Source organism: Sparus aurata, chromosome 14, assembly GCF_900880675.1.
Source record: "Sparus aurata chromosome 14, fSpaAur1.1, whole genome shotgun sequence".
Lineage (NCBI taxonomy): Eukaryota > Metazoa > Chordata > Actinopteri > Spariformes > Sparidae > Sparus > Sparus aurata.
The window spans coordinates 3,366,052-3,383,504 of NC_044200.1; the positions used below are offsets into that span (position 1 = coordinate 3,366,052).

Below are 17,453 nucleotides of genomic sequence, written 5' to 3' on the forward strand. Positions count from 1 at the left end.
GTACGTGTCCATTAACTGTTTACAAGTGTCTTATAAGTGCTCATTAATGTCTTATAACAATACAGGTGTTTATGGTCCTGCTATCAACCCGTTATGGTCTCATTAACACATATCAGTGTCGACTTATGAGGCTTCATTACCTGTTAACTAATGCTTGTTTCAAGGATGTTAATTGAAGCACTGCAGATGTGGTTGTTACACATCTGGATTAGTCTGGTGTGTCCGGACACAGCTGTGTGGGTGGACACTGTGGCTCCAGTGACAGCAGCTCAGGAGGACAGGATGTTGGAGCTGTCCTCAGCAGCCACAGCTCCTGTGATGCAGGAGGACTGATGCGTTCAGGTTACTGACAGTGTTCATGAGACAGACAGCAGAACTGTGAGCTACACATGAAGCACGGTGTGCAGGAGGCAGAGGTGTGAGTGTGAGCGGGACACTCACTACATGCTCCATGTCCGCTGTGTTCACACACACGATGCACAGCCGCGTAATCTGCAGCTCCTCCTCCTCAGCAGACATGTACAGTAGGCTACACACGACAGCTGGACATTCTACTTTGTACCCCTCCTCACACGTGAACCGAGGCTCCCCCCTCCTCCTCCTCGTCCTCCTCCTCCTCCTCCTCCTCCCCTCCTCTTCCTCGCTGCTTACTGTTCACCACTCTCTCCCTGCGCTCCATCTCTCTGCCAGCCGCCGCACCGTCTCCTCCGGACCGGACCGCGACTATCAACATTTAGAAGCATCCGCGAAAAAAATGTAGGTATTGTGTGCGTGCGTGTGTGTGTGTGTGTGTGTGTGTGGCGCGTGCTAACCGCCTGAGCTGAAATGGATGCTGTGAGTTGAAGCGCGCGCTGCAGACAGACCGGACCGCGTGCGGAGTGTGGACCCCAGTGAAGAGGGTTCTGATGGGCCGGGGCTGGAGCCCAGCTCTGCTCCGCTCTGCTCTCTGATAGAGACTGTCGGGTTTTTGTTGGACACTGTGCATATGCAGTGTGCAGTGTGCAGTGTGTGTGTGTGTGTGTGTGTGTCAGGGACACGGTGTCCACGGAGCCGCAGGCAGGAAACACCGTGAACTCGCAGTGAACTTGAACTCTTCCCCTTCACGGTCCGGTCCTGTGGAGCGACAGAAGCCTGCTCTGACTTTCATATTCTGTTAGATATTTCTTGTGCTCACAGTTGAGTACAGGGAGCCCTGCCGGGCGGTGATGCTCGGCAGGGCTCGGGCCCGCTCAGGCCCGCTCAGGCCCGGCTCTTATGTAACCTCCATTGTACTAGAATCAGAGGACACAGGGACAAAGGCTGCTGGTCACCTCACCGAAACCAGTCAGAATCATGCTGTGCAGGCTGGGCTGTTCCCACACATGCATTCAGTCACATGAGCGAGATGGTGGTGAGAAATGTGTTGTTCAGCAGTCCCATTGTCTCCTGAAGGAGTCCTGGACCTTTTATAGAGCCAGGAGGGCGACAATCTGGACAGGAACCACCTCCCCCTGCCCCTGTTTGGGTACCAGTGCCAGTTTGACCTTGATATGGACTGATATGTGAACTTGGGGACAGCCGGTCCCAGCAGGCTGGATATGACAGGGCAGCAGGCTTTGTTCTGTCTGCATGCTGATAGCTGAGGCCCCGGGACCCTCAGGGGTCTCTGTGGTGATCACTGGGTGTCCTAAACAGGCGGCCTGATATAACTCTCTCTAGTGCGACCATTATCCACCTACAGTCAGCTGTGTAACAATGCTTTATAAAAACACCAATAGTGACAGATTAGTGACATACAAGTCATCAGCCTTGGCGTCACCGGTCCACTCGGTCCCAGTTCTGTGTGAGCGCTGCCTCGTCTTGTTGACCCATTTGAAAGTGAACCTGACCTTGATATGATTTCAGTGGGCCTGTTGCTGCTGCGTGTTTGCTGAACAGTGCTGCGTTTCACTTCATGCATGATATGAATGTACAGCTGACCCACCGCTTGTTTTTGTCTCGTGCTCCACTCATTGGTTGCCTCCGTCTCTTAATAAGTGGAGGTCAGCCTGACCGCTGTGATGAAAAGCTGTCGCCCGGCTGATATTGAAACTTGTTGACGGAACAACCACCTGATCAGTGCTGTGTGTGTGTGTGTGTGTGTGTGTGTGTGGCAGGAAGTTTACCTCTGAAGGACAAAACCAACTCATGACACTTTGACCAAATGTTTGTCTTGCCGAGCACAAAGGCAGAAGCAGTAATAGACTGGCTGCATGTACCTGTGTGTACGTAGCTGTACGTTGTTGATTTACATTTTGTAACAACCTTATTGATGTTTTCTCACCCAGATATAATGTGTTGTCCTAAGTATGCATCTTTGGCATTTACCACTGTAAAATATGAATGAAAAAAAGACGTGGGAACATTGGAAAATGAGAGAATAGAGCCATCAGACGGAGGTATGTGTGAGTGGATAGAGAATGGACTGGTGTTTTCATGGTGGATACTTCAGTGTGGCCCTCGTGTGGAGGGAGAAGTGGATGTACTGTGACTGTGTGTGTGTGTGTGTGTGTGTGGTTTAAGTCTACTTTCTTCAGTTTACCGTGCAAATGGCTCAAGATAAGGCTGGCCAGTTATATGAAACACAGACAGTAACATTATTCATCACTGTATATTTCATTTCCCTAACGTGTCTATATAAATTCCTCTGAAGCAGTAGAACACTGGTATGGTGACTGCAGGCAGCTGTCACTGTACTGAACTGTATCAGTAGGACAGGAGGTTTATGTCCCCACTCAAAGAAATGAAGGTCTCAACATGTTAAATCGGCTCTAAGTAACTACTTCAGTACAGTATTGCAGGATTTGGCCTCTTTGCTTGTTGTGGCCTTAAATATAGTAAAATCTAGTCCCATAAAACCAAATCAGAAAAGTAAATTCAAGTAGAACAGGATAGGAACTTTCCTCGCTCACACTCATGATCCAACATCACAGCAGGACTAGAGCTGCTGTCCAGGTTCTCCAGACACAACTGGCTCCAACTGAATTCAACCTGTAGGGAAAATGAGTTTATAATATTTCTATAATGAGCTTTTTACACTGTTGGTACCGCCCACCCTGAGCTCAGTCCAAACTTAGGTCCAGGGCATGGTCAAACACACAGCTCATCCATAGGCTCCACACTACATTTACAAGAATTCCATGAATAATAATTCTTTTGCAGTTTAAGCATTTGTAAAAAATTGAAGAGCATAAGGTGAAGGTAAAGATACGCAACATTATTGTGTCATTTCTCTCAAATACAGCTGCGTAAAACTGATGTTCTCATGAAGCCCCCTTACGGCTCAGGGCTGAGGCTGCTGTGTTGTGCAGTTAGCTCGTCAGGAAATGGAATGTGTTAGCGTAACTTTTTGTCTCTCATGCATTGTTGCACTGAAGAACTACAAATGTTTAAGGTGATTATTAGAATGGTTATTTAATTGGAGGGATGTCAGGTCCATTTTATTTGTATAGCACCAATTCACAACAAAAGTCATCTCATGGCACTTTTCAAATTGAGCAGGTCTAGACCACACTGTTACATTCATGGATTTACAGAGAACCACCATGTCCCCCGTGAGCAAGCACTTACCAACAGCGGCGAGAAAAAAACTGCCTTTTAACAGGCAGAAACCTCGAGCAGAACCGGGCTCTGAGAGGAGATGGCAGGCAAATGTGGAAATGCAAATCTTTCTTCCAGGATTTGGTAGGGTACTGAAGGAAATGATAAACATATAGATAGAGTGACTGTGGCAGCTTGCATATCTTGGGATAAGATGTTCTGTATCCGTCAATATAATCTTTGGTTGATAACATGTTCCTGATAGGATGAGCTGCTGGACTGTTATCATCTTGGATGTATCAAACCATCCAGACATTTCATCCAGTCCATCAGCTACTGTTCAGCCAAGCACATACATCGCCATTATTACATGATAGCCTGTTCAGGATTATTTGAGCTGACCGTGATCATATTGCATCATTGTTGTTGACTCCACAGTCAAGGCAATGTGAAGCCAGTGACAGACGGAAAGTGGAAGGTGAATGTGGTGTGGTTCTTTCAGCTGGGTTGAGGCAAATGATCTGATTACCCAAGCACAAGGTTCCAATGTAAGGAGGAAAACAAAGTAAACACTGGGTTGTTCAGACCTTACTGTAGTGGGCACATTCTTTAGTTTCAGCTCCTTGACATCTTACTTTTTGACATATATCGGCCTGATATATTACCAGTCCAATCTTGGGGAGTTTATGTCATCGGCTATTCATCTTTATTGGTTCAAATTCTACCCCGCAGAAAGAGCTGATGATATGAGGCCACATTGCTTTCACTGATGTAGTGAGTGCAGCATTTACTAAATCTGAATCTGAAATCTTGAAAGTTGATTTGCAACCCACCGAGAAAAACACAGAAGAAGACCAACGGCAGCAATAAGTGCAATTTGCTGCACCTGAGTAGATCCACGCAGTGTAGACCAGAGAGCAAAACATGTCGTCGCTGTTGTGGAAGCCTTTTTTTTTTTTTTTTTTTACAGTTATGACGGAAAACAACACATGATCTGCAAGAGAGGAGGGAAAAGTCTCTATGTTTTAATTGTACAATACGTAATGTCTGACGCAACTGGGCTCTTCATCAAAACAGAACTAAGGTTTTACGGAATGTTGAGTAGGGAGATAGGGGTCAGCCAACAGGAGGAGAGTTCAGACATTTACACTTCTGGGATTAAATAATGCATCGATCTTCACTCTGTTTTCAGGTGCATATGTTCTGTAATATCAGTCACAAACAGCAATACGGCTGAGTAGGCTTTTTTATTTTTACAGCCCAAAATCACAGTCACATTGCTGGCTTTACCATCTGTACAGTGAACGACGCGCTCCGTCCTTAGACCCTCCATCAGAGTGAGGAAGAACTTGCCATGTTGCCGGAAAAACACTTTTAACAGGGCAAAAAGAAGGACGATAAAAGAAACCTCAGGAAGAGCCACAGAGGAGGATGCTCTCCCAGGACAGACAGACATGCAGTAGATGTCAAGAACAGAACTACACAATCACAGTTTACAAGTTACATTGACAGAGTATCTGGTATAAATGATGAGATATGTAAAGTGTGTGGATTCAGGGGACGACTGAGCAGGACGAGCTAATGCTAAAAGGCTACTGATTTCACAGAGACATTTGTCTCCTGTGATGACTCGAATGCATCATGTGACCCGAGCTGGAGGAGAGACCACTCACATCCACTGCAGTATTCAACAGAAGGATTTAGTGATACTTTGCCTCTATGAGGAAATTCAGTGTTTCCTACTGGATTTCAGGAGACAGTGGTTGGGAGGCGTCAGATCTAGATCTTCTTAACATCTGAGGCCTGGTCCGTTATGTTTTCATGGCTGCAGAAGGATAGTTTTGATTCATTTATTAAAATTTAAAATGCTTGTTCTGGAAGTCCGGCCTCATGCATCATCCCAGAGAAGAGCGTATCCTGTGATAAGCGTCAGGCTCTGAATCAGCCGACTTGTGTCAGAGGATGACACCATAAGCAATGATAACTACAGTCAATGTCACAGATCCAGCACAGACTCTGCTGCAGGGATGGGTGTGATAATGGACGTGATAACCTGCACAAACCTGATTAGACTTCAGTATTTAAATGGACACTGAGCTTCAGTCAGGCGTCACTTGTTTTTGGGTGGATTCCTGCACTCGGTCGCTGTCACGATGTCTCGCTTCTTGGTGCCCATCTGCTCATCCTCCTGTAAGTGTTTGTGCCGGATGGGCCTGGGGTTTCACTCTGACTACTTGCGTTTCTGTTATTTACCAGGATGGCTGTGTTGTGTTGTGTTGTGTTGTTGGTTTGGGACTATTTTGTCATCATTGACACTTGACTGATTCTCCAATGAAGAGAATTATGTGTGTTAGACAGAGATATTTGCTTTGTTTTTTGTTTTCTACTGTTCATCAGCAGTTTTTTAAGTTGATTGACAGGAAATGTACGGAAGAGGATTAGGGCCACATGTGAATTTTTTTTTTTGTTCTGACTTTAAAGTCAGAATTCTGAGAAAAAAGTCAGAATTCTGAGATTAAAGTCAGAATTCTGACTTTTTTCTCAGAATTCTGAGAATAAAGTCAGAATTCTGACTTTTTTCTCAGAATTCTGACTTTAATCTCAGAATTCTGACTTTTTTCTCAGAATTCTGACTTTTCTCTCAGAATTCTGAGATTAAAGTCAGAATTCTGACTTTTTTCTCAGAATTCTGAGATTAAAGTCAGAATTCTGACTTTTTTCTCAGAATTCTGAGATTAAAGTCAGAATTCTGAGATTAAAGTCAGAATTCTGACTTTTTTCTCAGAATTCTGAGATTAAAGTCAGAACTCAAAAAAAATTTACATGTGCAGACTTCTGACTTTATTCTCAGAATTCTGACTTTTTTCTCAGAATTCTGAGATTAAAGTCAGAACTCAAAAAAAATTTACATGTGCAGACTTCTGACTTTATTCTCAGAATTCTGACTTTTTTCTCAGAATTCTGAGATTAAAGTCAGAATTCTGACTTTAATCTCAGAATTCTGACTTTAAAGTCAGAATTCTGACTTTAATCTCAGAATTCTGAGAAAAAAGTCAGAATTCTGACTTTAATCTCAGAATTCTGAGAAAAAAGTCAGAATTCTGACTTTAATCTCAGAATTCTGACTTTTTTCTCAGAATTCTGACTTTTTTCTCAGAATTCTGACTTTAATCTCAGAATTCTGACTTTAAAGTCAGAACTACAAAAAAAATTCATGTGTGGCCCTAATCCTCTTCCGTAGAAATGTATTGAACATACCACAAGGAGTTTTTAATTGATTATAAAACATTCTTAATACTGATGCCTCTGTATGACCTACATAAGAGATCAAGATCCACTGTGACAAGATCGGCTATTTCTGCATGTACTAGTGACTAGTTTGGTCATTCAGGTCTAGTCTAGTCTTCCTGTCTGAGCGGCGGTGCTGTGGGACCTGCTCACCAGGACATGTCCTCTCTGTGTCTCCCTGCAGCTGCAATCATGTCCTCAGTGCTGCAGAAGCTCATCAGCCCTCTGGCCAGCAGCCCTGCTGAGCCTCCCAGGAACAAGGTGACAGTGGTCGGGGTGGGTCAGGTGGGCATGGCCTGCGCCGTCAGCATCCTGCTGCGGGTAAGACACAGACTGAGCATCAACTTTCTTACCACAGAGGAAATATAAGAGCCCATACAAGAATACAATGTCTCACGTGTAAACTACATATGTAATAGAATATATCTCACCAATATCCAACACTCTTACATCAATGGCCACAAATTCTATATCATATCATATATATATATACATATACATAAGGGTTAGGGTTAGTCCTATATATATATATATATGTATATATATATATATATATATTTATATATATATATTTATATATATTTATATATATATATATATATACACAAATACATATATATATACATATATATGTATATATATATATGTATATATATATACACACACATATATATAAATGTATATATATATATACATATATATATATATATATATGTATATATATATATATATATATGTATATATACTTATATGAGCCCCTGTAGTTGTATACATGTACTGTATGTACAAAAGCAATATTTAATCAAAATGTATCCCTTTATAAGATAACACATAACCAACATTAAATAGACATAATGCTTTATGTTCATATATAGCATGGAGCGCAAGAGGGATTTATTATCTTTATAGATATATTTTTTTCTAATGATTTTTTATATACAAGTATATGGTGTTAATATTTCTTCATACATTTGTGCAAGTTTGATTAGATATGAGTGACAAGCTGTGGAAGCTCAGGGATGACTATGTTAAACTGAAATGATTTGGTGGAACTGAGAGTGTATTTGATATTTGTGTGCATGATGTATGATAATACTAGGTGTAGAGAATGTAAAGTTGATGTTTAGAAATGCACCATTAGCATGACCATTAAGATAAGAAACTGAGATACATATTGTAAATGTGAACAGGACCTGTGTGATGAGCTGGCTCTGGTGGACGTGATGGAGGATCGTCTCAAGGGAGAGATGATGGACCTGCAGCACGGCAGCCTCTTCCTCAAGACCTCCAAGATTGTCGCTGACAAAGGTCAGGACTTAGCTTACATACATCTGCACTGTACGTGGCAATGAAAGAAACTCGTTTCACGCTCTGTCCTCCTCCTCCAGACTACGCAGTGACAGCCAACTCTCGTCTGGTCGTGGTGACGGCCGGTGTTCGCCAGCAGGAAGGAGAGAGCCGCCTCAACCTGGTGCAGAGGAACGTCAACGTCTTCAAGTCCATCATCCCCCAGATCATTAAGTACAGCCCCAACTGCACTATGATTGTGGTCTCCAACCCTGGTGAGTAAACTAACACACATGATCTTCTGGGTTTGTTTGCATGTATGTTGCCTATCAATGACCCCTGGTTGTAACGCACCTCCACAGTGGATGTGCTGACCTACGTGACCTGGAAACTGAGCGGTCTGCCCAAGCACCGTGTCATTGGCAGCGGCACCAACCTGGACTCAGCCCGCTTCCGCTACATGATGGCAGAACGCCTCGGCATCCACGCAACCTCTTTCAACGGCTGGGTGCTGGGAGAGCACGGAGACACAAGCGGTGGGTACTCGAAGGGATCAGACTCAGTTAACAGTGATAGGAATATTTGTCAGATAGGTTGTCCGTCCAGCGTCATCAGGGTAGTGATGTTTAAAGTGATGTTAAACTGTGTTTGTGTGTTTCTATTGCAGTGCCGGTGTGGAGCGGTGCTAACGTAGCAGGGGTCAACCTGCAGAAGCTGAATCCTGAGATTGGCACCGATGCTGATAAGGAACAGTGGAAGGCCACACACAAGGCCGTCGTGGACAGGTACTGTGGTCTGTGTGACTGACTGTGAGAGACAGGCAACAAGTATGAACAGAGGTTTCAGGATTAGGTTTCAGAAAAACTTAATCTTAATCTTTAATGTGTAGCATATTTAGGTGTCTTTTATTTTGAGTAACTTCTAATCATCCCGTTGAACATCCAGTACGCTGGACTGATGTATCTGGAAAGAGCCACGGCCCTGACAAGATTTCCTCTAGCCTGTTCCACCTTAATCTGTGACTCAATACAATCAGTCATGGAGGGTTTCTTCAGTGTTTAGCTTTCCTTTCTTGAGCTTCAAACTATATTAGACAGTCTTCACGGTGAGTCAAAAACTCTGGAGCACTGTCGGTTTTGTCGCTGTTTTTAAAGCCTCCAAAAGTAGAATTTTTCCTTCTTGCAGCTAAACTCTTTCGTCAGATAGTGTTAGCCAACACCCTTCTTACAGCAGAGGAGGAGACACGTACAAGTACAGATCCTTTCTATGTAGGTCAGTTTATCCAGAGTGATCCGGCTGTTTTTGTTGGCATGAATCCAGGAGACGCAGCCAGAGACTTGGGGCTGGAAGCCTGTAGTTGTATCTCTCAGAGCACACACTGCAATAGAGACAAGAACATTCAATCTGGTGATAACTGCTTTCGTGTACGTGAACATTCATCCTCCGCGTCGTTATTTAACATCGTCTGAGAGTGCGTCTGTAGTCTGAGCCGTGAGTGATTACAGTTTTTAGTTCAAGTGGTCTCAGTGGGAATATAACCTCCAGCCCTGGCACAGTTAATGCAAGCTTCATGAGCGCAGGCTAATGTGCATTAACGACTCAGTTATGTTAAGCATTGGACTCTGAGGACCAGTCATCCGCCATGGCTCTGGCAACATTTGTTGTCCATTTGTAAACCACCTTGTGTAATGTCGTTTGTGTTGCTTTCAGATGTATTTATGATGAATATTCTAACGTCACTTGAAAATACATACTGTGAAGTAGTTACTGAAAATGTGACTGTTACTAATTATAATGAATGGCATGTCAGTGTACAGTAACAGAGTGCTGCTTGTGTCTCAGTGCCTACGAGGTGATCAGGCTGAAGGGCTACACCAACTGGGCCATCGGCCTGAGTGTGGCAGACCTGACCGAGAGCATCATCAAGAACATGAGCCGTGTCCACCCTGTGTCCACCATGGTCAAGGTACACACACACACACACACACACACACACACACACACACACACCCTTTCAGCTGATATTGTGCTTTAGTGGTGCTAATTCCCAAGCAAATATGCAGTTAACGTGCCTGATGGTAATGTAGCCCTGCACACAGCCCAGAGCCAACAGAAAGAAGCTGTTTGCAACTTTCTTTCTTTTTCTTTCTTACTTTCTTTGTTTTTTATTTCACCAGCTAGATTCAGATTTTTCTTTGGATCTGCATTCAATTGTACTAACTCAAAATACCAGCCTCCTAAATATGCCTGAGAGTGAGAACAAATACCTGGATATGTCCCTTTATTCAGATCTGCACCAAAAGTTAGCTTGAAAAGTTAGTTGAGACCCATCCTCCATCCACGTTTCATGGAAATCTCTTGGGTAGTTTCTATGTAATCCTGCTGACAAACCAACCAACAGAAACGGTGAAAACCAACCCTTCTTTGTGGAGGCTGCACATAACCCCGCAGCCTTTAAACGCCTATAAACTGTGTTTTTGTTATGATTTTTCTTCGTATATTTCGTAGAGCTTCCTTACCGAACCCTGTGTGTGTCTGTTTGTATTTCTGCAGGACATGTATGGTATTGGTGAGGAGGTCTTCCTGTCTCTGCCCTGCGTGCTGAACAACACCGGTGTGAGCAGCGTAGTCAACATGACCCTGACGGACGCCGAGGTGTCCCAGCTCAAGAAGAGCGCCGACACTCTGTGGGGCATCCAGAAGGACCTGAAGGACATCTGAACACACCCGTACACACACACAGCCATGATGCAGAGATGCCTGTCGACACGCACACACTCCTTTTCTGACGCCCCCCCTCTCTCTTAGACTGTATTGCTCTTATTTTGAAGGACAGTACCAGTGTTTTTTTTAAAAACTGCCAGTTTTACATCTACGTCACACTGCTTGATTTGTTTTCATATCAGTGCTGCCTCATGTCACCATCTACTTCCTGTCAATCAACCGACACCTTCAAGTGTAAAAAACACTGGTATGCTCCTTTAGAAAATGAGCACATCTGCTTCCCGACAGCTTGTAGGCTGAAGTCGCTGTGTACCTGTGTTTGTGTTAGGAGATGTAAGCTGACCTGTGTTAGTGTACTCTTTATGGATTCTTGTGTTTAAGCTGTTAGGATCAAGATCAAACACAACCCCCAGAGAACCAAAACTTCACTATCCTCCTCCACCGCTCACTGTACTGAGTCCAACTGTAGTTTCCCTGCAGAGCAAGACCTGAACAATCCTCAAGGACACTGTTTTCCTCCTGCCTTCACCAAAATGTGGTACTCTACAGTTTGCCTGGCAGACAGCCGCCTACACACTTAGGTCAAATTGTGACATTGTGAGTTTGAGGGTGGATTTTTTTTTTCACCTCAGTGTGGGCAAAGACAGAAGGAGCAGCAGGGAAGAGTGGAAACGTCCAGCTCCAGTTGTTTTTCCAAACAACAGTTGTGACCATCTGACCTTGTGTTGTAAACTGTGTTGGAAAAAAGCAATGTGTAACTTAATAAATTTGAACGCCATGAAGGATAGTGTGTGTGTGTGTGACAGTGTGTGTGACAGTGTTTTATTTCATTAGAATTACTCAAAAAGTCCCACTTTGTGTTCATGCTGACACCTGTAAGAGATGAATCACAGGAGGAGAGAGAGAGCACGACAGGTCTGACATGACTGACTCACAGTGTCATTGACAGGTGTTGTAAATTAGAGTCTTGCTAGAAACATGTGGTAGCTGTGGTGTGTAGCAGCACTGATGCTGCTGTGATGTCCACAGCAAGTAAAGGAACTAAACTAAACATATGTAAAAGAACGCTGCAATACGAGAGTCCTAATCAGAGTTAAATTAATGTTGGTAATTAGATCCCTGCTCATAATCAGTGTAATTAACACTCTAAAGGTACAAACATGTGAGCAAAGAAGTTTAGCTAAAGGAAAATGATCTACCACAGAACACATTGTGAGCTCCTTTCAAATGTTTCATTTTAAATGACAGAAGACTACATTTCCTGATGTGGCATTTATTATCAATGACACATGTTGCAATAATTGTAAAAAGCCATGACTGAGTTTAAATGTCACATTTAGTGACTTTTATTTGAAATGTCATGCACTTACTGGGCGACTTTCACATTTACAAAGCACAGTTTTCAACAGAATCAAACATGATACATAAATGCCAACTTTTTATTTCATTTGTATTTTTGTTTGAAAAAAAAAAAAAGAAATATTTAAAATAATCTTCAGTCGGTCTGTTGATGGATTTCTGTCTGCTGTCTGCAGTGCCATCTTATGGTTGCAGAAAATAGAACTTGTCTTTTAATGTTACCATAGATTATTTTTATTGTGAAATGAAGGAAGCCTTTCCCTTCATCATACAAGTCTACTGGACTGTTTGTTGGATTTGTTTCATACTGAAAGGATGAAGAGAAAATGAAGTAAGATTTAAAATCATTTCACAGTGAAGGTTGGTCCAAAAGTTTAATTCACAGAAACATCAGTGCTCATCCAGTTCTCTAGAGAAGAGAGAAAGGAGGGGAAACCTATTTGTCCTGGCTGTTTTAACCGCTCTCCTGTAAATGTAGCCGTTGTAGCGTTTCCCAAAGCGGAGGCCGAACGGGTTGAAGTTGAATTTACTCCTGCGGTCGTTGCACAGGAGCTGCCGCTGGTCTTCATTCTCTCTCAGGGAGAAACAGGGGTTGGAATCCTCTGCCAAAAACTCTCCTGCGCTGCTCCTCCTGAGTGCTGAGAGGACTGATCCTGAGGAGCACAGCAGCACAGACGCAAACATCAGCCCACAGCTGGCAGCACTACTGGGAAAGCATCACATTCATCCAGTAAACAGAGATTTAACATCACCAGCAGCAGCCTAGAGCCCAAACACAGTCAACTCTACAAACATGGGCTGATGATTCATAGTCACCACGATTGTTATTGTGTGCATTCATGAATTCATTTATTTCAGCTCATTCAGAGCTTTTGTATGGAAGATATCATTGGTCATGATGACTTTCATGAATAAAAAGTCAACAAGAAATAATCAGTACATCTCAGCAGTTTATGTGATTTTAGGAGAGAGATGTTGTTATAGCTGTCAAGGTGATGAGTAAAATCAATAAGAGCATTCGAGCAGTCAGCTCTAAAAAAAAAAGATTATCTTTATTATTATCAGAATAAAAATGTTCAAAGTCATTTCACATGTGCTCCTGGTTTTGTATTGGTTTACAGCCCAGATTGAAAGTTGAAGTTATGCATTGAAAAATGTCTAGAAATATAATCAAATGGTGAGAATTACCCAGTTTAAAATGTTCATATATTTACCGGCAACACATCATAATAACCATCATTAATAAATGGTAACTGTGGGGTTCATTAAACCTTAGTGAACAGTTATTTCAAAGTAAACAAGCAATGAATATTTATTAAGCAATATGTGATATAGAGTGCATTATTATTATTATTATTATTATTATTATTATTATTATTGTTATATTGATGCATTCCCGTGTTGGCAACATTTCTCTCAATATATGTTTTGCAGAGAAGAACATAGTAGTTTAGCACTTTCATTTAAGAAGATATGTGGGCTGTGAACAAAGACTCCTCAGAGCTGTCTGAGGTGGAAGCTTGGGTAAACTTCCATGAGGATTTATCTCAAATCCTGGCTAAGAGTTAGTGTTAGAATCCACATTTCATTGTTTATCATCCAAAGTGAATTATCTGTTTTGTATGTCATTGTCAATCCTCAAAGGAGCTGTAGCTGTCAAATAAATGGCGAGAAGTAAAAAGTAGGCCTGTACAATATTTCTCTCTTAACGCAGGGTGAGAAAAACTTTAAAAAGAGAAGAACAAATGACTCAAAATTGCATTCAAGTACTTGGGTAACTGTAGACTGGACATGGTACCCTTCCACGTGTTTTTAGAAGTAATATTATAAGTTTCCCACCTGTCACATGTGTCCTCTGTGCAGAGTCAAATCCTGGCAGAGCTGCTCCCACGCTTCCTCCATCCTCACCAACAATCAGCCCGCACACCACGACCAGAGCCACGAGTCTCATCTCTGCGTGTTCAAACACTGAAGGGATCAGTGTGAATGTTCACCTACTCAGCAGGACCCAACGCCTTTACTCATATCAGACCTGTTTTATATTTCCTCCAGGTGACCTTGTGCTCCTGCAGCTCACAGCCAATCACAGTCGCCTGCGTCTTTGCGCTGCAAATTGCGGAGCTGTCCGCTGCTGGAGGTTCTGAAATGCATCATTCATCAGCTCTTCTGGGAAATGTTGACAGCTCAGTCTGCTGCTCGGATCATTTGTCTGGTTCAACATAATATGTTGGTGCATACATGCTGAGAAATGGTTTAGCAATGAACGCTGCCACACACAATAAGTGATTTAAACAGAGCTGAAATGAGAAGAGAAGATCCCTAGTAATCATGAAGAAAGCTCATATCCAGCAAGAAAAAACAAGAACCCAAAAAAACTCATGATGTTAATGTTTTAAAGAGCAGAGGTACAGCATTTACAGAGAAATGTAAGTGTGCAGTCTGATGCGGCTGCAGTGATGCAGAAACAGGAGAGTGGGCTGAGTGCTACACTTCCACATGTCCATAGATGTCATTTACCATTTACAGTGGGGACGTGACCAGGCCTGGTATACGTACATAATAAGACAGTGACTGACAGAAGTCTACAGTGCTGGCTGAGGGAGTTTCTACAGTATCCCTCCATTTCCCTCTTGAACCTCCAGCAGTCTGTGCTGCTGTAAAAGGCCTACTGAACTCTTTCAGCCAGCTGCTGTCCTGTTCTATGACCGATGGTTGTGATATGTATGGATCAATGTTCATGTTCCTTTATTCCTGCAGTAATGACCTTCTCTGACCTTTTACAAATCACCCACATCACATTTCAATGTCTAATTAAAATAAGTGATGCCAAATGGATGATGTGATATAACAATGTATACCAGTGTATTCAGTGTATAGGTGCAGCATCATTTAATCAGGTCACTGATTCTTTTAGTCACTTCCTGTATGTAGCATTTGGTTCTGGGCCCTAGAAGGTCGTACATCCTACTTTACTGTTTTTGGAAATCTCTTCATTAGCAAAGACTCAATTTTAAACACAAGGCAGAAAGAATAAGATATTCTTTCTTTCGGAAAAATTATAAACTTAGCCAACATAAGCTTATTTTTTCTCGAGTAAAAGAACATTAGACTTGCTAATGTTAAGCTATAAACTAATTACACCATATTTGCATGCCTCCAGTGTCACCATCACTAAGCCCCCTGCTGCATCATACCATACATACTTTACTATAAACTGATAAATCTTCAAGTTTGAAGGTTTGAGTTGAAATAGTTTGCAAGCAAAGTCTGCCTGAACCGTTAATGTCTCCAGTGACCTTTGTGTACTCAATTAGCCTCTTCATAGCAACCGCTTTATTTATGACAGTATATTAACATCTTTCATATGAATGCCTTCACTCCGTCCAAATGAATCTTTCCATACATTTGTAAAGGCATCCAAGCCTTCATCCATTGGTGTTCTCAAATGATCTTGATCCAGGTTGTGATGAGCATGTGATCCCTACACCTGATTCAACAGGCTCTTTGGAATAACCGAATGTAAGTGTCAGATCTAACTAATGGCCTTATCATTTATGAGATCAATACATGATTTATGGATGCCTTTTAGATTAATTATAAGCCATTAATTGACAGCAACTTCTTATGGAGACTGTCAGCAGACCTTGTACAGTTGTCACAAATTATGCACTGCGGCCAGTGTTTGGTACCGTTAACATTTGACCTGATACCAGTTCTGATACCGGTACCTTGAATTCGATACCGGTAGACAACGGTACCTTTTTTCCATACTTGAATCTTTCAGTAATAACAAAAAAGTCATTTCAGGAAAAAAGTCATCAGGGTTCAACTGCTACACTTAGCTCATCACATGTCATAAGAATTAATATGATAGATAACACCAACGTGTATATGTGCTGCCCTCTCCTGGCACACAGCGTGTCCACTTAAAGCTCGCTGTAGAGGCTCATGTTGGAGCTACAGCAGCAGATTGACTTCATCATGTGAAGTCAGCACTTCACATAAATTTCTCTCAAGAACATATGAAATACTGTACATGCCTGTAAACAGGGGCGGACTGGGGTTGAAATTCAGCCTGGGAACTTGGTTTGGAGAGGCCTTTTATCCGATTGCATGACGGACGCAAGTGGAACCGTAATTTTAACATGAATGCTTTCTGCTCCACCCATCTCTTTCTACGGCTTATTTCTTTTTAACATATTTGCTAATTTGAATTTATCCCGTTCCACTTTTTCTTATTGTTCTTTTATTAAACAGGAACATAACGGTTTAAAGACTGACTGAGCGGCTGAGCCAATCACATTTCAAACAAGGATCAGCTCAAGTTGGGAGCTGGCCGCTTGTAGATTGACCCAGTCTGACGTTCCACTCTGTGCCACCTGCGGCCGTTTTATGGGGTAAAAAAACCGCTCCGACCACCGGCCGGTTCGGCCTGGAACAGACCGGCCGTTCGGGAATACTCCCAAACCTCCCGATGGCCAGCCCGCCCCTGCCTGTAAATATGAGCACACATATCATTTTATGTTCAGTATGTGAACTGAAACGTTTGGTTAGTAAATACGTTTACTAAGGTAGCGAAGGTAAACTGTGTTAGCGCTTAAATGGGAATCCCCATAATGTGTTAGCATCGTGCTAGTGGGCTGAGTGATTCTTGTGGAAAATCGTTTCAGGAATCCATAAAGCATGCTGTAATATTTCCTGGTAGACAGTCTGCAGTTTCAAACATACTCAAAAACATACATAAATTACCAAATAACTTCCCCAACTAAAATGAACCATGACACTGACTTATGAATGAAATTGGAATTATTTACGGTCTTTTTTTTTTTTTTTTAATCACTTTTTCCATTTGAAATCCTGTGAGGAAACATACATTTTACCTCTGTTTGGACATACGACTGTTTTTTTGCTCATTAATAACTTTAATTCTATACTTCGATTAATATTGAATTTGGGTAGTTGGTAACTCATTTTTTAAATTTTTTTTTTGCTTTGTTTCTGATATGGGTATTTTTAGCTTTTAGCTTAGCAGCGACAGTGAGGACGTACGTCATACGTGAAGACTTCAAGTACAGGCATCATTCTCACTGGGTGGGGGCCAGGTCCTCATCACTTTTGTACAGTGTCATTGTTGGCTCGATAAGATATGGGACTAGTGTACTCTGTAAAAAAGGAACTATGAGCTGAGTCACGATTGGTTGAACTTGATTAAAGAACTCTTGTCAGATGGCTGTTTC

General features: G+C 42.3%; 1 protein-coding gene across 1 annotated transcript; it reads left to right on the forward strand.

Annotated features, from left to right (window-relative positions):
* Positions 1-591: 591 nt before the first annotated feature.
* ldhba (lactate dehydrogenase Ba) lies at positions 592-11,647 on the forward strand. Its single transcript, XM_030440135.1, has 8 exons — positions 592-756; positions 7,031-7,167; positions 8,037-8,154; positions 8,235-8,408; positions 8,496-8,669; positions 8,801-8,918; positions 9,976-10,099; positions 10,687-11,647. The coding sequence occupies exons 2-8, from the start codon at positions 7,039-7,041 to the stop codon at positions 10,852-10,854; spliced, it is 1,005 nt and encodes a 334-aa protein (XP_030295995.1). The 5' UTR covers positions 592-756; positions 7,031-7,038; the 3' UTR covers positions 10,855-11,647.
* The last annotated feature ends 5,806 nt before the right edge of the window (positions 11,648-17,453 follow it).